Here is an 18,834-nt window from a genome sequence, read left to right as displayed (position 1 = left end):
TTTTCTATTCAAAAAGCTACTTGGCGTTTATCAAATAAAAATCTAATAGAATAAAAGCTTAATGTTTACTTGCCATAAATGCAAAATGTCGTTTGTATAAATCATGAACACAGGGTATAAACTGAAAGTTCTATAATCGTTAAACTGTGTGTTATAACTTATAACAAATCAGAAACATTTAAGAATTATCATCAAAATGTCAAAAAAAAAAAGAAAGTCTGACAGTTCCATTCCTAGAATACTAGGTAAGTAATATCATATTATACTTATACGCTGTCCAGTGGTGATTTGAAAATGGCATAAAACTCAGCAAACCACGAGAACTTTTGAGAACAACGATGAAAAACTGAAATTATATGACTGGATCTATTCCTTGCATCACTTTTATCTACTAATGAATGGAAATAAGTGTAGGAAAAGCATTCGCAAAGATAGGGATTATAAATGAATATGAGTAACAATCGAGCGCCCCATGCAGTGGCGTTGCTAACCACATCAACCGATAATCCGAACACTGGCGCTAAAATATGATTTCATCTTTATATTCAAAACGGTTGTTTTCGAGACCACCTTCATCTATGCACACAATCCGAAAAGGTTGAAAAAAGAATGCATATGGAATGCTTTGAATTAAAGTATGGTACTGATGCTATGTGATATTATGTATGTGGGCGCCTATATTAATTATTCAACAATTACCTTTATTGTTTCTATTCATTTGAAATGTATTTCCCTGTTTGTTAAAATGGCTGTTGAGTTATGATGTTAAATTATGTATTATGAAACTTTTAGGCATCAACGTGAAAATTTTGATTTTGTAGTCAAATTCTATGTTTGAATATTTAAATCAATTAATTCCATGTTTAAAAAAACGGGTAGATGTCACTCTGCGGGTAAGTCGTGGATGTCGCTCTGCTGTACAGTAGGTTACAAGTGGGTTACTGTAATGGATAGAATTACATTTGAATCCATTGATATTATATCATTGTATACGAAAAACGATTCTGAGCATAGACGGTTTATCTGTCTAGGATATATTATAGATTATTAAAAATTTTCAAATCTTAGTATAAACGGAACATTTTTTATAAATTTCTAGCATAAAATAATTTCCAAATTTTCATGATTTTTACGTATGTTGACAAAATTCAAACTTGTGCCTATGAATTTATTTTATTTTTCAACTGCTACTGTAAAAATATATTAGGAGTCTTGTTTTAAATTTTCATGATTTTCTACCCAACAAATATAATTTTATCGATATTAATTTTAAAAAAACTAATAATGATCTAAAATTGTATATGCCTTTAAATAGTTCAACTTATGTCAAAATTTTTTGAAAATTACATGGGGAATAGAATATACTTATATAAACATTCGGTGAAAATTTCATGTGTCGATGGTCATTTGTTTTAAAGTTACATCAAAAACCAAAATCTATTTTGTCGAAAATTGATTGTGTGTCTAATTTCCCGTTTTTTCTTTAATTTTTAGTTTGTTGATCCCAATTATTAAGAAAAATATTAGGAATTTTGTACTTTTGACCCTCAAAGTACCGTACCAACTAAATTCACTTTGTGATCGAACGAGGTACTAAAGTCGAAAATCAAAGCACTTTTACTGCCCTAAAACGTGATGAATGACACAAAAAAAAATACACATCATTGTAAAATCAATACATTCCTCACTTCGCTCAGAATCTAAAATAATTGTATAGGCCTTAATATGATGAGAATATTGAATATTGATACCTCGATGAAAGATGAAAGGCAGCCTTTTCTGTTGCTTAGTGAAATTCTATTCTGATATCATATAAATGATTCCTTAGATCAATCATTTGTCAACAATTGTATCTAGATGAATACCTATTTATTATTAATATTGTTAGTGCCTTTTGTATTTGTGTATTGTATATAATATTATAGTAAAGATATTCTGTTTTTGAAATTTGAATAGTAAAAAGGTATATCGATATGTGTAGACTTTTGAAGTGTCCTTTAACGTATCAGTAAGCTAAACCATTACTAATAAAATCTAAAATCTATTTATCATTAAATTAATATAATGATAATGAATATGTCCATTGTTATAAGACCAATAACTTATCTATACATTTGTTAAGAATCTTTAAACAAAAGTAAGTTATTTTAACAGTACAATGTAGATCTGACAAAAGCGTATTTTTTACAATCTAATTTTTAGTTTTTTCTATTGATTACTTTTATACGTTGTTTGAATGTTTGACCAAACTGTAAAAAAGTCTAGAATTCTATCATAAGTTTCCATTAAAAAGTTCCTTAAAAAGTCAAAGCATTTCTACAGCGTTATTGCAGTAGTTAAAAGTCTTAAAATGTGATCTATTTAACGTGGTTCACTCTTATTCTTGATCAATTGATGTATTTTTAAAAAAACCCATTAAATTAATATTTTTATGACAAACGATATCCAGTGTATCTTTTTTTCTACAGGAGTTTAATTATTAAATTTTATAATTTAAAACAAAATTTAATAGAGCAATGCGCTCTGTTAAATAAATCACTTGGTAATTGGAAAGAGTATAATGAATTTATTTTTATTTTTAAACACTTTTAATCTTCATAATTATTTTTAAATTTCTAATTAAAATGTTTAATAAATAATAAAAATCTTTTAATAATTGATTATTCCAATTTCCAAGAAATACATACAATATTATTATCATATGGGTAATTATTTTATGAAGATTATCATATTATATTAGTATAGTAAATGGAAATTTATTTATGCTGCTTTGCTTTTTATATTTTTATTGATATGGTTTAAAGATTCCATATTTTACTTTAAGAATAATAAGATTTTAATAATATTAGAAACCAAGGAACTTAGTAGGTATGCTAATAGCAGCTAGGTTACAGTTGTATCCACCACATCATTGAGTTTATCACGAGTAATGGATGCATTAAATTAAAATTCAGTGCATAACAAAAATAAATAAAAAAGATTTTGAATGCAGGTATATATTATATATATATATATATATGTATATATATACATTTCTAAAGAACTTAAGTACTTATGATACTTAGATATTATTATTTTTATTTTATTTTATTAATTTGGTCGTTTAAACTCATTTTTGCTGAAAAAGTGAAAACATAAATAATATAATTAAAAAAAATATAAATATATATAATAAGTAAATATAAATATTATATACTAACATGTAAAATGCACTGAATAAGTTTTGGACCTTGGTGTGAAAATATTAATACCTAACCTGGGGAAGTTTGGCACCTAAGCCCTTTTCTTGAATTCCCAAATTCCGCTTATGCCATGCCACTGCTTACGAGATTACTTGAGCAACTGAAAGGGTTAAGAGTAATTCGTAGCAAATATTAAAGTCTGAATAATTAAGCGTTATAGTATTTAAATCATAATAATTTCCTTTAAAAAATTAATACACAAACTACACGATACTTGTAGTATATCCTATACATATATATAATATTATACAGCTGATTAATGTAAATGAACTAAGGATCACTTAGATAAAAAATAAAAATAAATAAATAATAATAATAATACAGCAATACCTACCCTTGTGCATGTCTCAAAGAAGTCTTGAAATTATGTAAAACATTAAAATATATTTTTAAATATTATCGCAACCATGACGCAATAAGAATTGATTAATAATTGAAACATTTAAATAATAAAAACGTATAAATATTTCCTGTGATTAAGTTGGCTGCAAAATTTATTGGATCTTTTAAAATTAACCGATAACGATTTGGTTTAGCGTACAACAATAATACAAAAATTATACGTTCCTAAATGCACAAGTTTAAATTTAAAATAATACAATTATAAGTAAATAAAACAAATAAAATACCCTTTAGTCACGAAAAATTAACTAAGATATAAAATATTATATTTAAATTGAAAATACTATTGCATAATATGCTTGGAATTATTGCAACTAACAATATTAACATATGTGTTTAGAAGTTTTGCATTTGAAAATTAAATTTATTGTTTATTTCTGGACCACAATCTTAATGGATTCTATCGCATAAATCTTTATTTACCAAACCATAATCATACTATTTTATGGAACCATCCAAGTAGTAAGCAAATGTATAATTTATTATTACTTTGACTTTGAACTTAACTAGTTTTCATCGAAGCTAAGTTAAAGTTTAATTTGCATCAGAGTTTGGATGCATAATATGTGATATGCTGTCAATAGTCTTTAATTCATTCTACTTTGTTTCATTGGTATTTTTTATAAGTGATAATTTTCCTTCCAATTAGTATTATTTATTTTTATTATTATCCTCTCGTTTTCCGTGAATTGTTCCATCGTAGATACGTATATAATAATTAGATGATTAATACTTTAATAAAATGATTAAATTGCCCTGGTAATCATCATGCAAATTATTTATAATTTTTTTTTAACCCATCATATTCATATTTTATAAATATTTTTTTTTATAATATTTAAATTTAAAGTATTTAAAACAACTTTCACTTTTAATTAACTGTTTAAACAGGATTAGATTTTTTATGAGCACACTCGTACTGGAATTACGATTCATACTAAGAAATTAAATTTCCGTTATTTATTAATATTAAATTATATACCATAATTTCATATACGAAAAATGTAAACGCATTAAAAATTAAATCCTAAAAAAAAAATGTTTTAATTTTACAATTAGTATATTTTATATACCTTTTAAGATTATATTTATGATTATAAACGCGTTTTTTTAAATTACTTTTAAAAAAAACCCTTAAGTTTTTTTATATGGTATTGAATTATAATGATTAATGAGTTATTATGATCCTGCAATCTAGTATCAATAAAAGTAAAACAACCGTAATCATCTTTAAATAATAAATACTTTAAATCAATAATCATGCACTTATGTGTATGAGCTAATCAACCCTGATAAAATATCATAAGAAACTCATAACATTAACTCTTTGTCAAGAGTTTTGAACACTTTTTTTATGATATGTATCAACATTTATAAAATCGTGAAATATTGGACAGTTATACAACGAGTTAAGTGATTATTTGGGTAGAAAATTATAATTCAATGGTAAACATTTGTAATTGTAATGTAAGTCTTCAACGCATTCCTAAAAGCTTCTAATGATCTCACATAATGATTTTCATAACTTATATTCCAAAGAGCAAAATATGTTGTTCTCAACACAAGTGAAATTGATTGGAATATCGGTTTAGCGTTATTATTTGTATTTTGACTGATTCCTAAGTTTGAATATTGTATTTACAATGCAGCTAGCAAAAGATTCATGTTAGAAAGGTTTAAGTTTAATTTACTAATTTAAGTTAATTTTTTCATTAGCCTGATTTAAACCACTATTTAACGTTAATATTTTGATGAAAAACCGTTTTTATTATAATATACATTAAATACTAATAGTATCTTTAACTATTTGCTACACTCCACTCAACTAAATATAGAATGCATAATAGTATAATATTTTAAAACATAAAATTAAACACTTCGACATCCCTGACGCCTGTACGAAACAATTGGACCATATTCCAACTACCGTAATATATAATCTTATATTTAAAAAATATAAATTTGTATAACAAAATGTAAATTGTAAATATGTAAAATTTTAGTATAAAGCTAATAACCTGTGTAGTTGATGCTTAACTAATAAAAAAAAAACATAAAATTAGAATTGGTACAATGTGCTTCTAATCATGTATCCTCTAGCTTGTTTCATTAAAGTAATAGTTAATAATTATTTTTTCTATTATTAAAAAAAAAACTAATTATTACACGCCCAATATGTATATGTACTATAATACATCTGTATACTACGTCTTCGTATATTATAAGTACTGTTATTATTGACAGCAAAAACTGAACAATTACAATTTTCACCCGTTAGTGTGAACAATTATAAATTATAAACACTTTTACAGTGGCATTGTAAAATTGTAAAAAAAAAAAAATACATAAACAACTATTTATAAACCCATTCTGTATAGCTTAAATAAAATAAAATAAGTAGATATTATGATTACTATGAATTATAAGTTAAAAATATTAAAATGTAAATACAAATATTCTAATGAGTTTTTGGTTTATAATCATACTTTTATTTTATGTTTTTTATTTTATTTACTTACGACAAACGGCAGTTAGTTTAAAGGTAAATTGTGATAAGTAGAACTTAATGTTAGTTATGAGTAATGGTAGTGTTTAGAGGAGATTTTATACGTCTTAATACATCTAATAATATAAAGATAAATAAATTTACGAAAATGAATTTAGTTAAATACCATGCAATTACTTTGACATAAATATAAATATATATATATATATATATATATATATATAATATATATGTATATATTCTTTGTAAATCTTTTATTGACTATTTTTTGGACTCAATTGGTTTTCTCTGATACAGAATATATTATGCATTATTTTTTTTTTACTTGAATGCTTTAGTTAATGTATTGGAGAAATTATTCTGACCTCTTATGTAATTTCAAGTTGTTGATTTCATATGTTAATTTTTGTTGAGACTTAGAAAAAATCCCTCACACTATTATCCAGAATTGGTGTCTGGCAGTAATTTTATTATAGTTTAATTGCTGAAATTTTAAAAACTTGGATTTTTAGAGTTTTAAATATTTAGTTTTTAAGTGATTTTTTTAATTACATATTTAAATTAAATTATAAAGAATTATTAAAGTTTTTAATTTTTTATGAAACAGTGTTAATTAAGTTAGCTTTTGAATTAAAACTCAAGTTATTACTATAAAATAAAAAAGTATTTTACAATATTATATTTCAATTTAAAACCAATAAAAATGAATATGTCCCTGACAAAAAAAAAATCAAATTTAGTTTAAAATTATAAAAATACTTCTATTGTTAGGTTTTTTGACAGTATTCGTAGATTATTTTTGTAAACCCGCTATTTAACTGAACCTAATCCTCTGCAACATTACCTTTCGAAATTGCTACATTTTTTGTCATAACCTTTTTTTATATTTTTAGTGTTGATGATATATATATATTAGTTAATAATGAAATAGTTACACATAAAAATTAAAATACAAAATATGTAAATTCGCAATTGCTTTTGTTAAGTTACTAAATCCAATTCCGAACTCTGCTGGCAGTATGATTAAATACAATATTTACTATTAAAAGTTGCTGATCATACGACGTTCTTGCTCACTTATTTTAATAATAAAATTCATGGACGTGATTATGAAGCCGATCTTTGTTGGGCAAAAAATCGATTATAATAATTGTTTTCTTTAATGTTTCATGAGACATCGATTATTTTTCTCTAGCCGCCTGGTGCGCCCCGTTGCATATACGCACGCTACTACGCTGGTCGTTGTGAGTTTGTACATTAGTCGCCTAGGCAGTGGATGTATCGATTCAACTTTAATTTTCATGACCCACGACTCCGTGCCGTAAAACGATGCCATACAATTTTATTCCCGAGGGAATAATCCGACAAGATAACAACCGCGAAAACCATGACGGTGACGAACCGGAAGAAACGATGCGATGTCCGTATGTCACACGATTTGTCGGTGGCGTACAATTTGATTAACAAGCGAAACGCCGTAGAGTCAACATTTTCCACAACGCCGGATTTCAGCTGGTAGGTCTTCCTCTAGTCTAGCGTCCACTGTAGTGATCATATATGCTCATTACGTCATAATATTATCAGCTGCCAAGTTTGAACATATTATGACGAAAATTATGTTGGTGAAAAAAAAAATATTGAATGAAAATAATTGCTACTTATACTGCGATACACGTTTCTTACCACACTTGAACTTGTTCCATAAAACAGTGTTTATATTTTTAATTTAGCGCCAAAAATGTTGCTGACAATTATAGTTCCATGACGTTACCGACACCAGAGGATTCAACTGCTTCGTGGTTAGATGTATGTATATATGCGTCAATAAATACATTTTAAACGTTACAACATGATCGTTTAGCGGTGAATTTTTGGTAGGCCGAGGATAGTTATCAAGTCGCAGATTTCCTGGACGAAGCGTCACGTATACTTCACAACGAAGAGGACTTTTCTGACACATGTCACGACCGGTTACGATCTGAATATGATCAATGGAAAAAAATTCCTCACTTAAGGTTGTTATTTCCTAAATTCATAGTTTATTATAAATATAAGAGTTATTACGATTTACTGTACATTTTACGAATTCACGTAGGTTACCCCTACCTACTATAAAAATAACTTGCATAGTTAAAAAATGACATGATTTTTTCTCGTAAATATTTTAAACTAATTCAATTTATTATACTATATCGGTAGAATATCGAGAAAATAAATATTATTTCGTTTAAAATTTATGTGTAAAAATTAAATATAGTTTTACACTATAAAATAATAATATAATTGCGAGATTGTAAATTACTACTAATTACAAAAAATTGAGGTGAGTTTTCACAAATGGTGTATTTGACATCTATACAAATAATGTTATATATTCAGTAAACAATTATAATATACATATATGTGATTAGTTTATAAATCAAGTTTTCCAACACCCAGAATATTTACACAAAATTAACTGCAACACAGCTGATAAACGTTCAATATAAGTGGAGAGGAGACATTTTTAGTGTGAATAAAATATATCATCACATTGGTTATACAAAATAATCATATTTAGTTATATTATTGGTTCCAAACCAATAGTACCTAAACCAGAAAATATTTTTAAATATTAATGGTATTTGTTAATTACAAGTTATAATGTGGTATAATTTGTAATTCATTGTAATGCATTTAGTTTTGATGAAACAAAAACAATTTTTCACTGTAACATTTACACACAGTTTCATTGACTCATTGTAAATAAATAAATAAAAACAACAACTATCGCAACTATAACTTCATTTCAGAAAATTTCATTCAGAAATGTTCTATTTAAATTTTAATAAAATTATATAGAATACTTAGAATAAATAAATATAATTTTAATAATGTAAATGATTTAAATTTGTACTTAAATCTTACGCAAGTTTATTTATAATTAATCACAAATGAATGTAATTTTTATCTATTTACAATATGTTTATGATTGTCAATAATTAAATTAAATTACAACTCACCAACACAAGCTATGCTTTTAGAGGAGTTTCAAATTTTTGTATTTTATCATATAGAATAAGATATAATTAATAATTAATATATTCGATCTTATATATACCACCTGTACATGTTTCTTTTTTAATTTAGAAAACCACTACTACTATAATCACTCTAGACATAACGATATACACAATAGTATCGTTTCACCGCTTTACCTATACTTAATTTATACCTTAAAATTACACTTGTTTCTCACTTGGATGTATTGAATATTAATTATTTAAGCAATTATCAATTATAACGTACATGTACCATTGTAAAATAACAATGAAACAGACCCAACACATGATGTGTACCTAAATAGCCTATCTATAACGCCGTGTGATTTTAATAGTATAATTAAATCAATACAAAGTCAGGTATACAAAGTATAATACATGTTAAAAATTTAAAGCAGTATGAAAATATTCATTCAATTGTTAGCTTGAAAAAAAAAAATTAATGTTTCTTATATCTTTAAGAGTAATGTAAGTTCATATATTAGTAGATAAATTTTTTTTTTTTTTTTATTAATGATAAGGCTTCAACAATAAAGTCATTAGCCGGAAAAACATGTTTACAAGTTATTTACAATCATCTTAATATTAATATTTAAATAAAGGAAGTACAGTATAATACAGGTATATGGTGTTAATGGTATAGGTAACAGTAATATAGTAGATAAATTATTTATCATAAATACCTATGATTAATAATTAAATACTATTTTTAAATTATTGCTGATCATATTAAATGATATCCGTTCAGAATAATGAAAGAAACAATAGCGAAGTAATAGTAGCAAAATCCAAAGCAAAACACAATTTGCAGCGGATAAATTAAAAAGGTATGTTATCAGAGATAATATTATCTGAACACAATTTATTTAGAAATGGTTTGTTGGAAATATTGAAGAATAAACAATAATATTAAAGTAAATAATAATAAAAGTTATGTGTGATGAACGCTCATATCATAATTTGTATACGATCACTGGTAAAATACGATCGATATTCGATACTAAAAATAACTAAAATAAAGCAAAGAAGGAAAATGCAGGTGCGTTTATTTGTAAAATAGTGTGGCGTGTACCTATTCGAGAGAGCGGAGAGTGCAGATCTTTTCAGAGGAATTTGAGATTATTCTTTTGAGTTCTTTTGTTCTTTTTCCCCTTTATAAGTGAATATACAACCTTTTTGAAATAAGTATAAACGATCTGAGGAATTGTGTGGCTTGAATAATTTATCAAAGAAAACCTACGTGAATCTAGCCTATCCACATGATACATACCGGATAATGTATTAAACCCGTGGCAATAGTTGGCAAAATATATTTATGTTTTACAGTGAATCAATTTTTATATTGTTAAAAAAATTATTTTGTAATTAAATTTTAAAACATAGCTAAGATTTATATCTTAACTTCTATCTAATTACTAACTGCAACTGTAGTCATAATGTGCATCACCTCTTTTTCTATTTTATGTGAATAATTATGTATATTTTTACATGAAAATTGGACTTTTTTACTTGCTTTAAATTTCGTTATTTTTTATTGACACCATTTTAGTTTTTGCCAATTTTACTTTCATGATAATTATTTCACCATCATCAGATCATCATCTACCTCTATTTTGGCCTAGATTTGGTATTTATATATATTATTATTTTTTCCGTCCAAAGGTTTTCACAGTTTCACTTAATGGTTTTTGTGCCACTGAAATGTAATGCTACATTGCATCGTATTCACCATGCTTCTCATTTTCAAAATCAATCAAACGAATGGCGGTAACATAAATACAACTATTTAAGTATATTAACCATTTCTTTGACTTGTACCAATTTGTCCATCACAATGTTCAATAAATATACTATAGTCGCAATAAATCATTAAATTGTATGTTTGTATAATACCTTTTCTATGGCATAGAAAGTGTAATACACTTACATAAATTAATGAATATTTAAGAAATACACCAGTCGTGATGACATATCACTTTAATCTTAAAAGCATAATTAATTTAACTGATAAATCATATAAGTCTTATTAATATTTTAATATATTTATGTACTTACATATAATCAAATATCAAGGTCCACAAAGATATCATATCACTGTGGGCATTATTACAATGTCTACTGTATGCAAGATAGTTAAAAGCTTGATATAAATTTAGGTTTAATAATAAAAATATTAATCACGTCCTTCTTCTCTAATCGTGTTGCTAAAGTCACTATTTCAATTTATTTTATTTTATTTCAATTACAATATTATTTTAAACACGATTTGGGTTTTAATTTATTACTTTAGTTTCATTTAATTTATTAAGACATGACAAGGTTTAGTAAATGCATAATAAATTATAATAAACCATAATATTTTAAATATGAATATTATTAATGTTTGACATTGTTCGTTGTTTTTAAGAACTATTTAACTCAATAAGTATTTATTTTTAAATTTTTAGAAATTATTAATATATCTTTAAATTGAAAATAATATATCCAACAACAGTGAATACAATACATAAAGATAAATATTCTAAGTACTCGTATTATGGAATATATTATAATATGTCCCATTTCTAATTAAGATAGTAAATGTTTCACTTTAAAAGTACCCTAGTTTTATCTAATAATTGATCCAAAAGGTATAATTCGAAATAAATATGTAACTGTTTAACCTTTTTTACTCTTTTACAAATTAAAAACAGTTAAATTCAAATTTATTTTACCATATAACATATGCAACATAGTATGCTTCAAAATCTGCTAAAGATACTATCCTTAGTCTTAATTTAAGTATTATTATACTGTGTTCTAAAAACAGTCAAAAAATAATTAGTACCGCTAACAATGTAATAATTTAAAATTATAACATGATATTATAATTATATTTTATTTTATCTAAAAAACGTGAACGATTTCAATGATAAATTCTCCCTAAATTATAATGTAATGTATATAAACTATTATAAGCTCTTAAAAATTTCATAAAATAGCAAAATATTGTCGATACTATAGAATACCTGAGTACTTGAATATACATATTATAAGAAAAACTCAGAGTTACAGTATTAATTATAAAATGTCGTATAATCAATTCTCTTCCACATATAATATAGTATAGAGATAAATAACAGATGAATAGCGACCTAAACAAAAAATAGGTACTCGGAATTAATCTCGCCCTGGTCAATGTTCTGACAGACAACGATCGCGACAATTAAAGATACTAATTATAAACTCGTGAAACATATGTGTACGTACACGTGTACCTAATAATTTAATACTATTAATTACTATTTATAGAAAATACGTAAATACATTATGAAATTTACAAAATACTAGTAATAATTTATCGAATACGTACAACAATTATTATTATTTATTACCTCACAGTACTATAGTATTATTTTTTATTCTTATTTTATACTCCATTAAACGTATTATTGATAATATCCGTTAATAACTTATTATACCTAATATTGAGATTAAATTTATTTGATTTGTTCATGAATCAGTTGGGTTTCACATATTTTTAACTCCAAGCTCTCGCTGTGTATAAAAATTTTAAGACAAGTTTTTTCTATTGATTTTCAGATAGTCTACGAATACATTTTAGGTTAAATGACAGTCCCGAACCCAACTTACAGACCCTTGATATGTATACTTAATGTATACATATCTATACCTAACTGATGTCAACATCGCAAATTATACAGAGTATATGATATACATATATAGACAGCACATCAAGGTATACATATATAAAAACTAAAAAGGTTAGGTTAGCTATTTATAAAAGGTTCAGTGTCAAAGTTTGTACTTCACTAGAAATAAATTAAAATACTTAAGTAGGTACTTGAATGTTAAAAGTTATTTTCATTAAAATATATTAGAAAATTTCAAATTTCTGTGAAGTAAATTAGTAAAGGTAACCTTTGTATCTTATTCTTTCCTTAAACTCTTATTTTTTTTAGTATAAAAACTACATTTAATGTAAATATTTTAGATAATTCATTATTACTTGAATGGCGATATAATCCTTATAATTTATAAAATTATATCTACATTAATATATAATTTTTATATTATTATCATTATTATTTCAAATAAATAAATATACTCTAAATTAACTATACTTTGATGCAAAATCTCAATAATACCCTTACGACTTTTACACTACCTACCTAATTATTGTTAATGATTTAAATTAAATTAATTTCACACGTTTTTATTGGTCATGTACCAAATATGCACTATATATTTTACATCAATGTCTCAAAACAATCATAACCCAGGGAAGTTAATTGCTATTTTAATACAGTTTTGTTTGTTGATTAGATATTGACAAAATATCAATTCTGCATTTTGTTATTCGATTTATTTTAAGTTTTCAAAAATTATATTTAACATTTTAAATGTTCGAGATACGATATCAACGTTCACACTTCAGGTTTCTTTATAAATCTATGTTAGATAATAGAAAATAAAAATCAATTTTCATTTTATATTATTATTTAAATATTTTATTCTTTTTTCAAAGTAATTTAACTTTAACTATATAATCAGACATTTTAATATAAAAACTTGTATTGGCAAACAATTTATTTGTTTCATAAAAGACCACAGACATCGAATATCTCAGTGTAAAGTTTATTGTTTGATCATTAGAAAACAGTTTAATTATTTCACAGTGTTTAAAATGATGAATTAGATTTCAAAGCTGCTGATTTCAAAAATTAAATTTATAAAATATTAAAAATTGGATGTAAAATTGCAATAATTAGGTACAATACAATGTGAATACATGGGTATTCGGGGTATTCCTAAATTCGTAAATATATTTAATAATTATTGGAAATTAATTTAAAATTGTAGAGACCTTCAAACATATTATACAACAATACCTACGATACTAATGTAATAATATAATTTAATAGGTATTTTGTTTTTTTTTGTTTTTGAAAGAACTATAATATAAAATTATAATTAAAATAATTGAGTTCATGAAATTTTATTCATGAACCATATTAGTAGATTAGGCAATTTTTTTTTACAAGCATTACAATCATTTCCAACTTTTTATTTTTACTGTAGTGAATAATTTTATACATAATTTTAATGTATTCAAAAATACAACACTAAGGTACTATTGTATTAAATTTACGTCACAAACGTCCCGTGAAACCAAATTACTGTTAAGTAGGTAACTACATATATAAATTACTTACTATTTAGAGTGCATTAAATCATCAATATTATGTTACAACTTATAAATTTATGTATTATAATTTATAATACTCCCTAAACTTGCATTGTGTGTTGAAGCGTTCATATTTTTAGGTACCTACATGTGCACAAGCTATTTATGGGAATAAAATTAATTATTCCATTATTTCACAATAAAAACTACAAATTTGGTTTCTTTTTGTCTATTTAGTATCTATAAAACATTACTCATAGGTAATAAATATAGTATTAGTGCAGTGTCTATTACATTAACACACTTTTATTTGAACGCACACAATATTTTTTAGTAACTCACATTCATGCTATAAAAAATATTAAAAATTACAGAATAGTTGGAAAACGAATTCAATATTCAAGTGAAAAGAGTGCGAAGGATGATGATAAACAAAGTTGCCATATTGACAGTAGACCGTCAACCACCAACAACAGGGATTTTGATTTACTCCGCAATCAAGTTATAAAGATCATGACGGAAACTTTATGGCAACGAATATTAGACAAAACTAGAATCAAAAGTGTATGCCAAAGACAATCTGTGTTAGAATCACAACAGAATTCTTCCGGTCGAATAGAGTCCGCATTAATTGTTTCATCTATACTGCCAGCAAACAGACCGTCAATAATGTTTAAATCCCGTTCAAATTTAGAAACGGTTAGCCAAACCAGTAGACCTGTATGCCAACAACAAAAGTAAATAAATAAATATATATATATTTATTAATGGGTTGTTTTAAATAATTTATTCAAAGTCATTGTTCGAAGAATTATTTCCAATGCTATTCACTTAACTGCCATTTGAATAACTTAAATTTTTATTTTCGAAGCGTCGTAACTCGTAAGTCATAACATAGAATATACACTTAAGTATATAATATTCTGTTATTTTTATTATTTTTTATACAAATTCAGTCTAGAAATCAATAGTTATATAAAGTTATATACGATATGACTACTATTTGATATGGATAAATTAAATTAAATATTGATTATATAATTTTATTTCTTTGTCAGAATCAAAGGATATTAGCATAGTGGGTCACCAAAAATTAAAAATTCCAAAAAATAGGCTGTTCCAATAATTATAATAGAATAGAATATTTAGTAATTTACAGTCGTAGTTATTTTGTTTTTTGAATAACAGATAATACGTTTAGGTTTTTATTTGCTTCAAATATCTTAGTGTTCTGTTTCATTTTTTTCAAGAAATTTTTTTTCTTACATACCTGAGGCAAAGTTGGGTAAAGTAGCTAAATATTTTATGAATAAGTTGTCAGGTTTAAAAATTGTCTCTAAATAGACTTTCTGGATAGATTTACTATAAAATGAATCTAATTATGTGCACATATTAACTATTTAAATTAGAATAATTGATACTCTGATACCAATATTTTATTTTATAAATATTTTGTTTTCATTTCCAGTACCAAAAAATATAATAAAAACCCGTGGCCAAAAAGGAACATTAATGTTTTGCCACCAATCGAAACACATCATACAGTAAGTTATCTAATTCTTAATGCATCATCTATTATAGGTGCTTTGCAGTATGACGCACTAGACACCAACAACAATAATACTATGTAGGTACCACTTTTCATGTTTTGCGTAAGCCGTACCTATATACTTAAAAATATAATTGGAATTTAATGTATACGTATCAATAACAATATAGTAAATTTATAAATAATAATAGTAGAATGTAGCTGGTTCGTTATGACGTAGGTAGGTAAGGTACTTATTTGTACCGATATTCAACAATTTAAATAAATCTGACTTACGCATTAAAAAAAAACCCCCCACTTTGTAATATAATGATAATCATATTATAGAAGTTACCTTTATGTATAAAATATAATATATTATCAAGTTATGAAGTTCATTAATATTCCCATAACAATTTTAGTTTACATAGAAATCATTACTGAATCACATAATACACGTATACCTTGCTCTTGGGTTAGGCTATTGAATCCATTCAAACTGAATAATGAACATCATTAAACTATGAGACAGCTTTAGTAATTTAGATATTGGCCGCTTTATATGAGGTACCCTTTAAAACCATAATGCTTACAAACATTCGGTTGATTAAAAACGGTTTCATTTAATTTACGAAGGTGATGAAAATTTTAAAGCTACCTACAGTAGTAAGTATATGAACTATACATTATCTAAAATGATACATAGGTCGGAACATGGATTTTATTTATTCTATACATCTACTTTATATTCTATATTTCTATAGAGCTAACATTTTTATTTAAGTAGGTACTTACTTGTGTTTGCTGATATAACAGAAAAACGACAGTAAATGTATAATATTTTACACACCCAACACTGTTTTACACAATCCCATAGGTATTTAAAAGCTGTAGGAGAGCACAATTTTATTTGAAGGTCGTGAATAATTCATATCAGCTGTTAAAGCACGTTAATACATAACTATTGTAATCATGTAAAATATTGTGTTGTTTTTTTTTTGGACAAGTCATTATTCATTCTTACAATATGAAAATACAACTTATGAATTTTGATATATTATGTAATATATTTAACCACAACTATTTTGGTGAATTTACTATTCATTTTACGTATTAATAAAGCATGTTTTATAGTGTAGGTAAACTGTATACCAAAACAAATACATTTATTTAGTATAGATAAATGGCTATCTAAGTAGAAGGCACTTGTATTTTCCTTCAACCTCGCGTGACTATATTGTATGAATATCCTTCAAGCCTAAATGAACGCCATTAAAATAATTGAATCAAATTGTATTTTTCATCATTAATATTAATCAAATTATATATTAGGAATTCTACTATACCTATACTTACCTAGTTCTTTGTGTATAATAACTGTGAATAATATTTTAAACTATTATTTTTAATAGATTTCAATCCATTTCAATGACTTGAACAAATGTTATGTCATTTATCGATGATATGTCACACTACCTAACATCTATCTAACATCTACTACATAACTTTCTTTACATACAATTGAAACATCAAAAACACTTTTCATATCAAATATTACAGTACACTCACATGAGGTGTAAATAAATTATTGAGGAAACTAAAAAAAGCTCATGCATAATATTGTACAATTAATCATTGCGATCGGCTATATTTGTACATAGAGTGTAATGCGTATTAATATGGCATTATATAATAGTTATTTATAATATTATTAATTATTATACTTGCAGAAGATAGTGGACAAAAAGAAACGCTGGTTTTCAGCCGTTAGCACACCTGGTAGGAACCATGCATTACCAAGACCAGTGACTTCGGTTGCAACTCATGTCAACACTTCGGTAAATAATTAATAATAATAATATATTATTATACGTACCCGCAAGCAGTCGCGTGCGTGAAGTTGGCTCACTCGACATCAACAATTTATTCAACAATTTTGTACTCAATTTGCAACTTGGTTTTCAGAATTATCAAACCGTTTTCAAGTCTGATATAAAAATAATAATAATATTGGAGGGGGGACAATTTCACTCAATCCCTGTCATATATAGCTCATAGCTATATATAGTAACTTAAAATAGGTACAGACATTTTCAAATATTTAAAAATGGGTTTTCAAAATCTTCAAATCATTCCTCAGCTCGATGTAAAAGAAATAATATCAAAACTCAGATGATTCCAAAATTTTACAAACGTGTCGCGTATGCCTACTCAAAGATGTTCTAATGCCCCCCCCCCCCCAACTTCAGACATTTCAAATATCCGTATATTATGATTTTCATAATAATTAATTATAAACCTATAATTACAATTGGTTTTCTTTAAAAAAAAATAAAAATAAAAATTTTCTTAAGCTAAGTTTTGCGCGATGTATTCGCGTTAAGACTTAAATACATTTATTGAACTACAGAAATCTGATTCGGTAGATTGTAATGTTATGCGTGTGATACTGTGATATGTGATGACTGATGAGTATATTATCTGATAGGTAAAAATCTCTTTTATACACCAAATAAACTTCTTGTCATACACTACGACGCGTTCGTATTTCAATAGATTCAATATTATAATATTATTTGTGTGTACAGGGAATCAAAAATGTTTAGAGTATTACCTCCAAGTTTATATTTTTTGTTTTGTTTTTTAGATAAACGTGTGTTTTGACATATCTATCGACGGCAAGAGCATAAAAGGCTTGAAGAAAAAAGGTTACTGTTCACCACCGTGATTATGCAGAGGACGTAAAAATATTCCACGATTGCGTTTATCTACAAAAATCTTCTATATATACGTTTAGAAAAAAAATTTGTTTAAAAATATAATAAAAAATACAAATATTTTTATCAATACACTATTATATCTATATAATATTACGATATATCCCGCGATGGTATAAATAATATTATATATCGTGCAATGCAGAACAC

The 18,834-nt window shown here is 25.5% G+C and overlaps 1 protein-coding gene across 2 annotated transcripts; it reads left to right on the top strand.

Annotated features, from left to right (window-relative positions):
* Nucleotides 1-7,234: 7,234 nt before the first annotated feature.
* Nucleotides 7,235-18,756, top strand: LOC107171296 (uncharacterized). 2 transcript variants are annotated; one of them, XM_089224617.1, is made up of 7 exons: nt 7,239-7,665; nt 7,881-7,956; nt 8,029-8,165; nt 14,754-15,116; nt 15,848-15,923; nt 17,638-17,745; nt 18,555-18,756. In XM_089224617.1, the coding sequence occupies exons 1-7, from the start codon at nt 7,538-7,540 to the stop codon at nt 18,633-18,635; spliced, it is 969 nt and encodes a 322-aa protein (XP_089080743.1). In that variant the 5' UTR covers nt 7,239-7,537; the 3' UTR covers nt 18,636-18,756. The 2 variants fall into 2 exon arrangements, with proteins under 2 accessions (XP_089080744.1, XP_089080743.1); XM_089224618.1 differs by lacking the exon at nt 17,638-17,745 and having other exon boundaries at nt 7,235-7,665.
* Nucleotides 18,757-18,834: the final 78 nt, after the last annotated feature.

This window comes from Diuraphis noxia, unplaced genomic scaffold, assembly GCF_037042655.1.
Source record: "Diuraphis noxia isolate RWA-SAM2 unplaced genomic scaffold, SU_Dnox_SAM2 contig0003, whole genome shotgun sequence".
NCBI lineage: Eukaryota > Metazoa > Arthropoda > Insecta > Hemiptera > Aphididae > Diuraphis > Diuraphis noxia.
The sequence above is the reverse complement of the archived record's forward strand: the minus strand, read 5'-3'. Positions and strand labels throughout refer to the sequence as shown.

What these genes read in the sequence shown, in the direction of transcription:
- LOC107171296 (XM_089224617.1), top strand. Translation starts at nt 7,538, where the DNA reads ATGACGGTGACGAACCGGAAGAAACGATGCGATGTCCGTATGTCACAC. An exon ending in CAACTGCTTCGTGGTTAGAT is followed by an intron (nt 7,957 to 8,028) that starts GTATGTATATAT and finishes AATTTTTGGTAG; the next exon opens with GCCGAGGATAGTTATCAAGT. An exon ending in CAACTCATGTCAACACTTCG is followed by an intron (nt 17,746 to 18,554) that starts GTAAATAATTAA and finishes TTTGTTTTTTAG; the next exon opens with ATAAACGTGTGTTTTGACAT.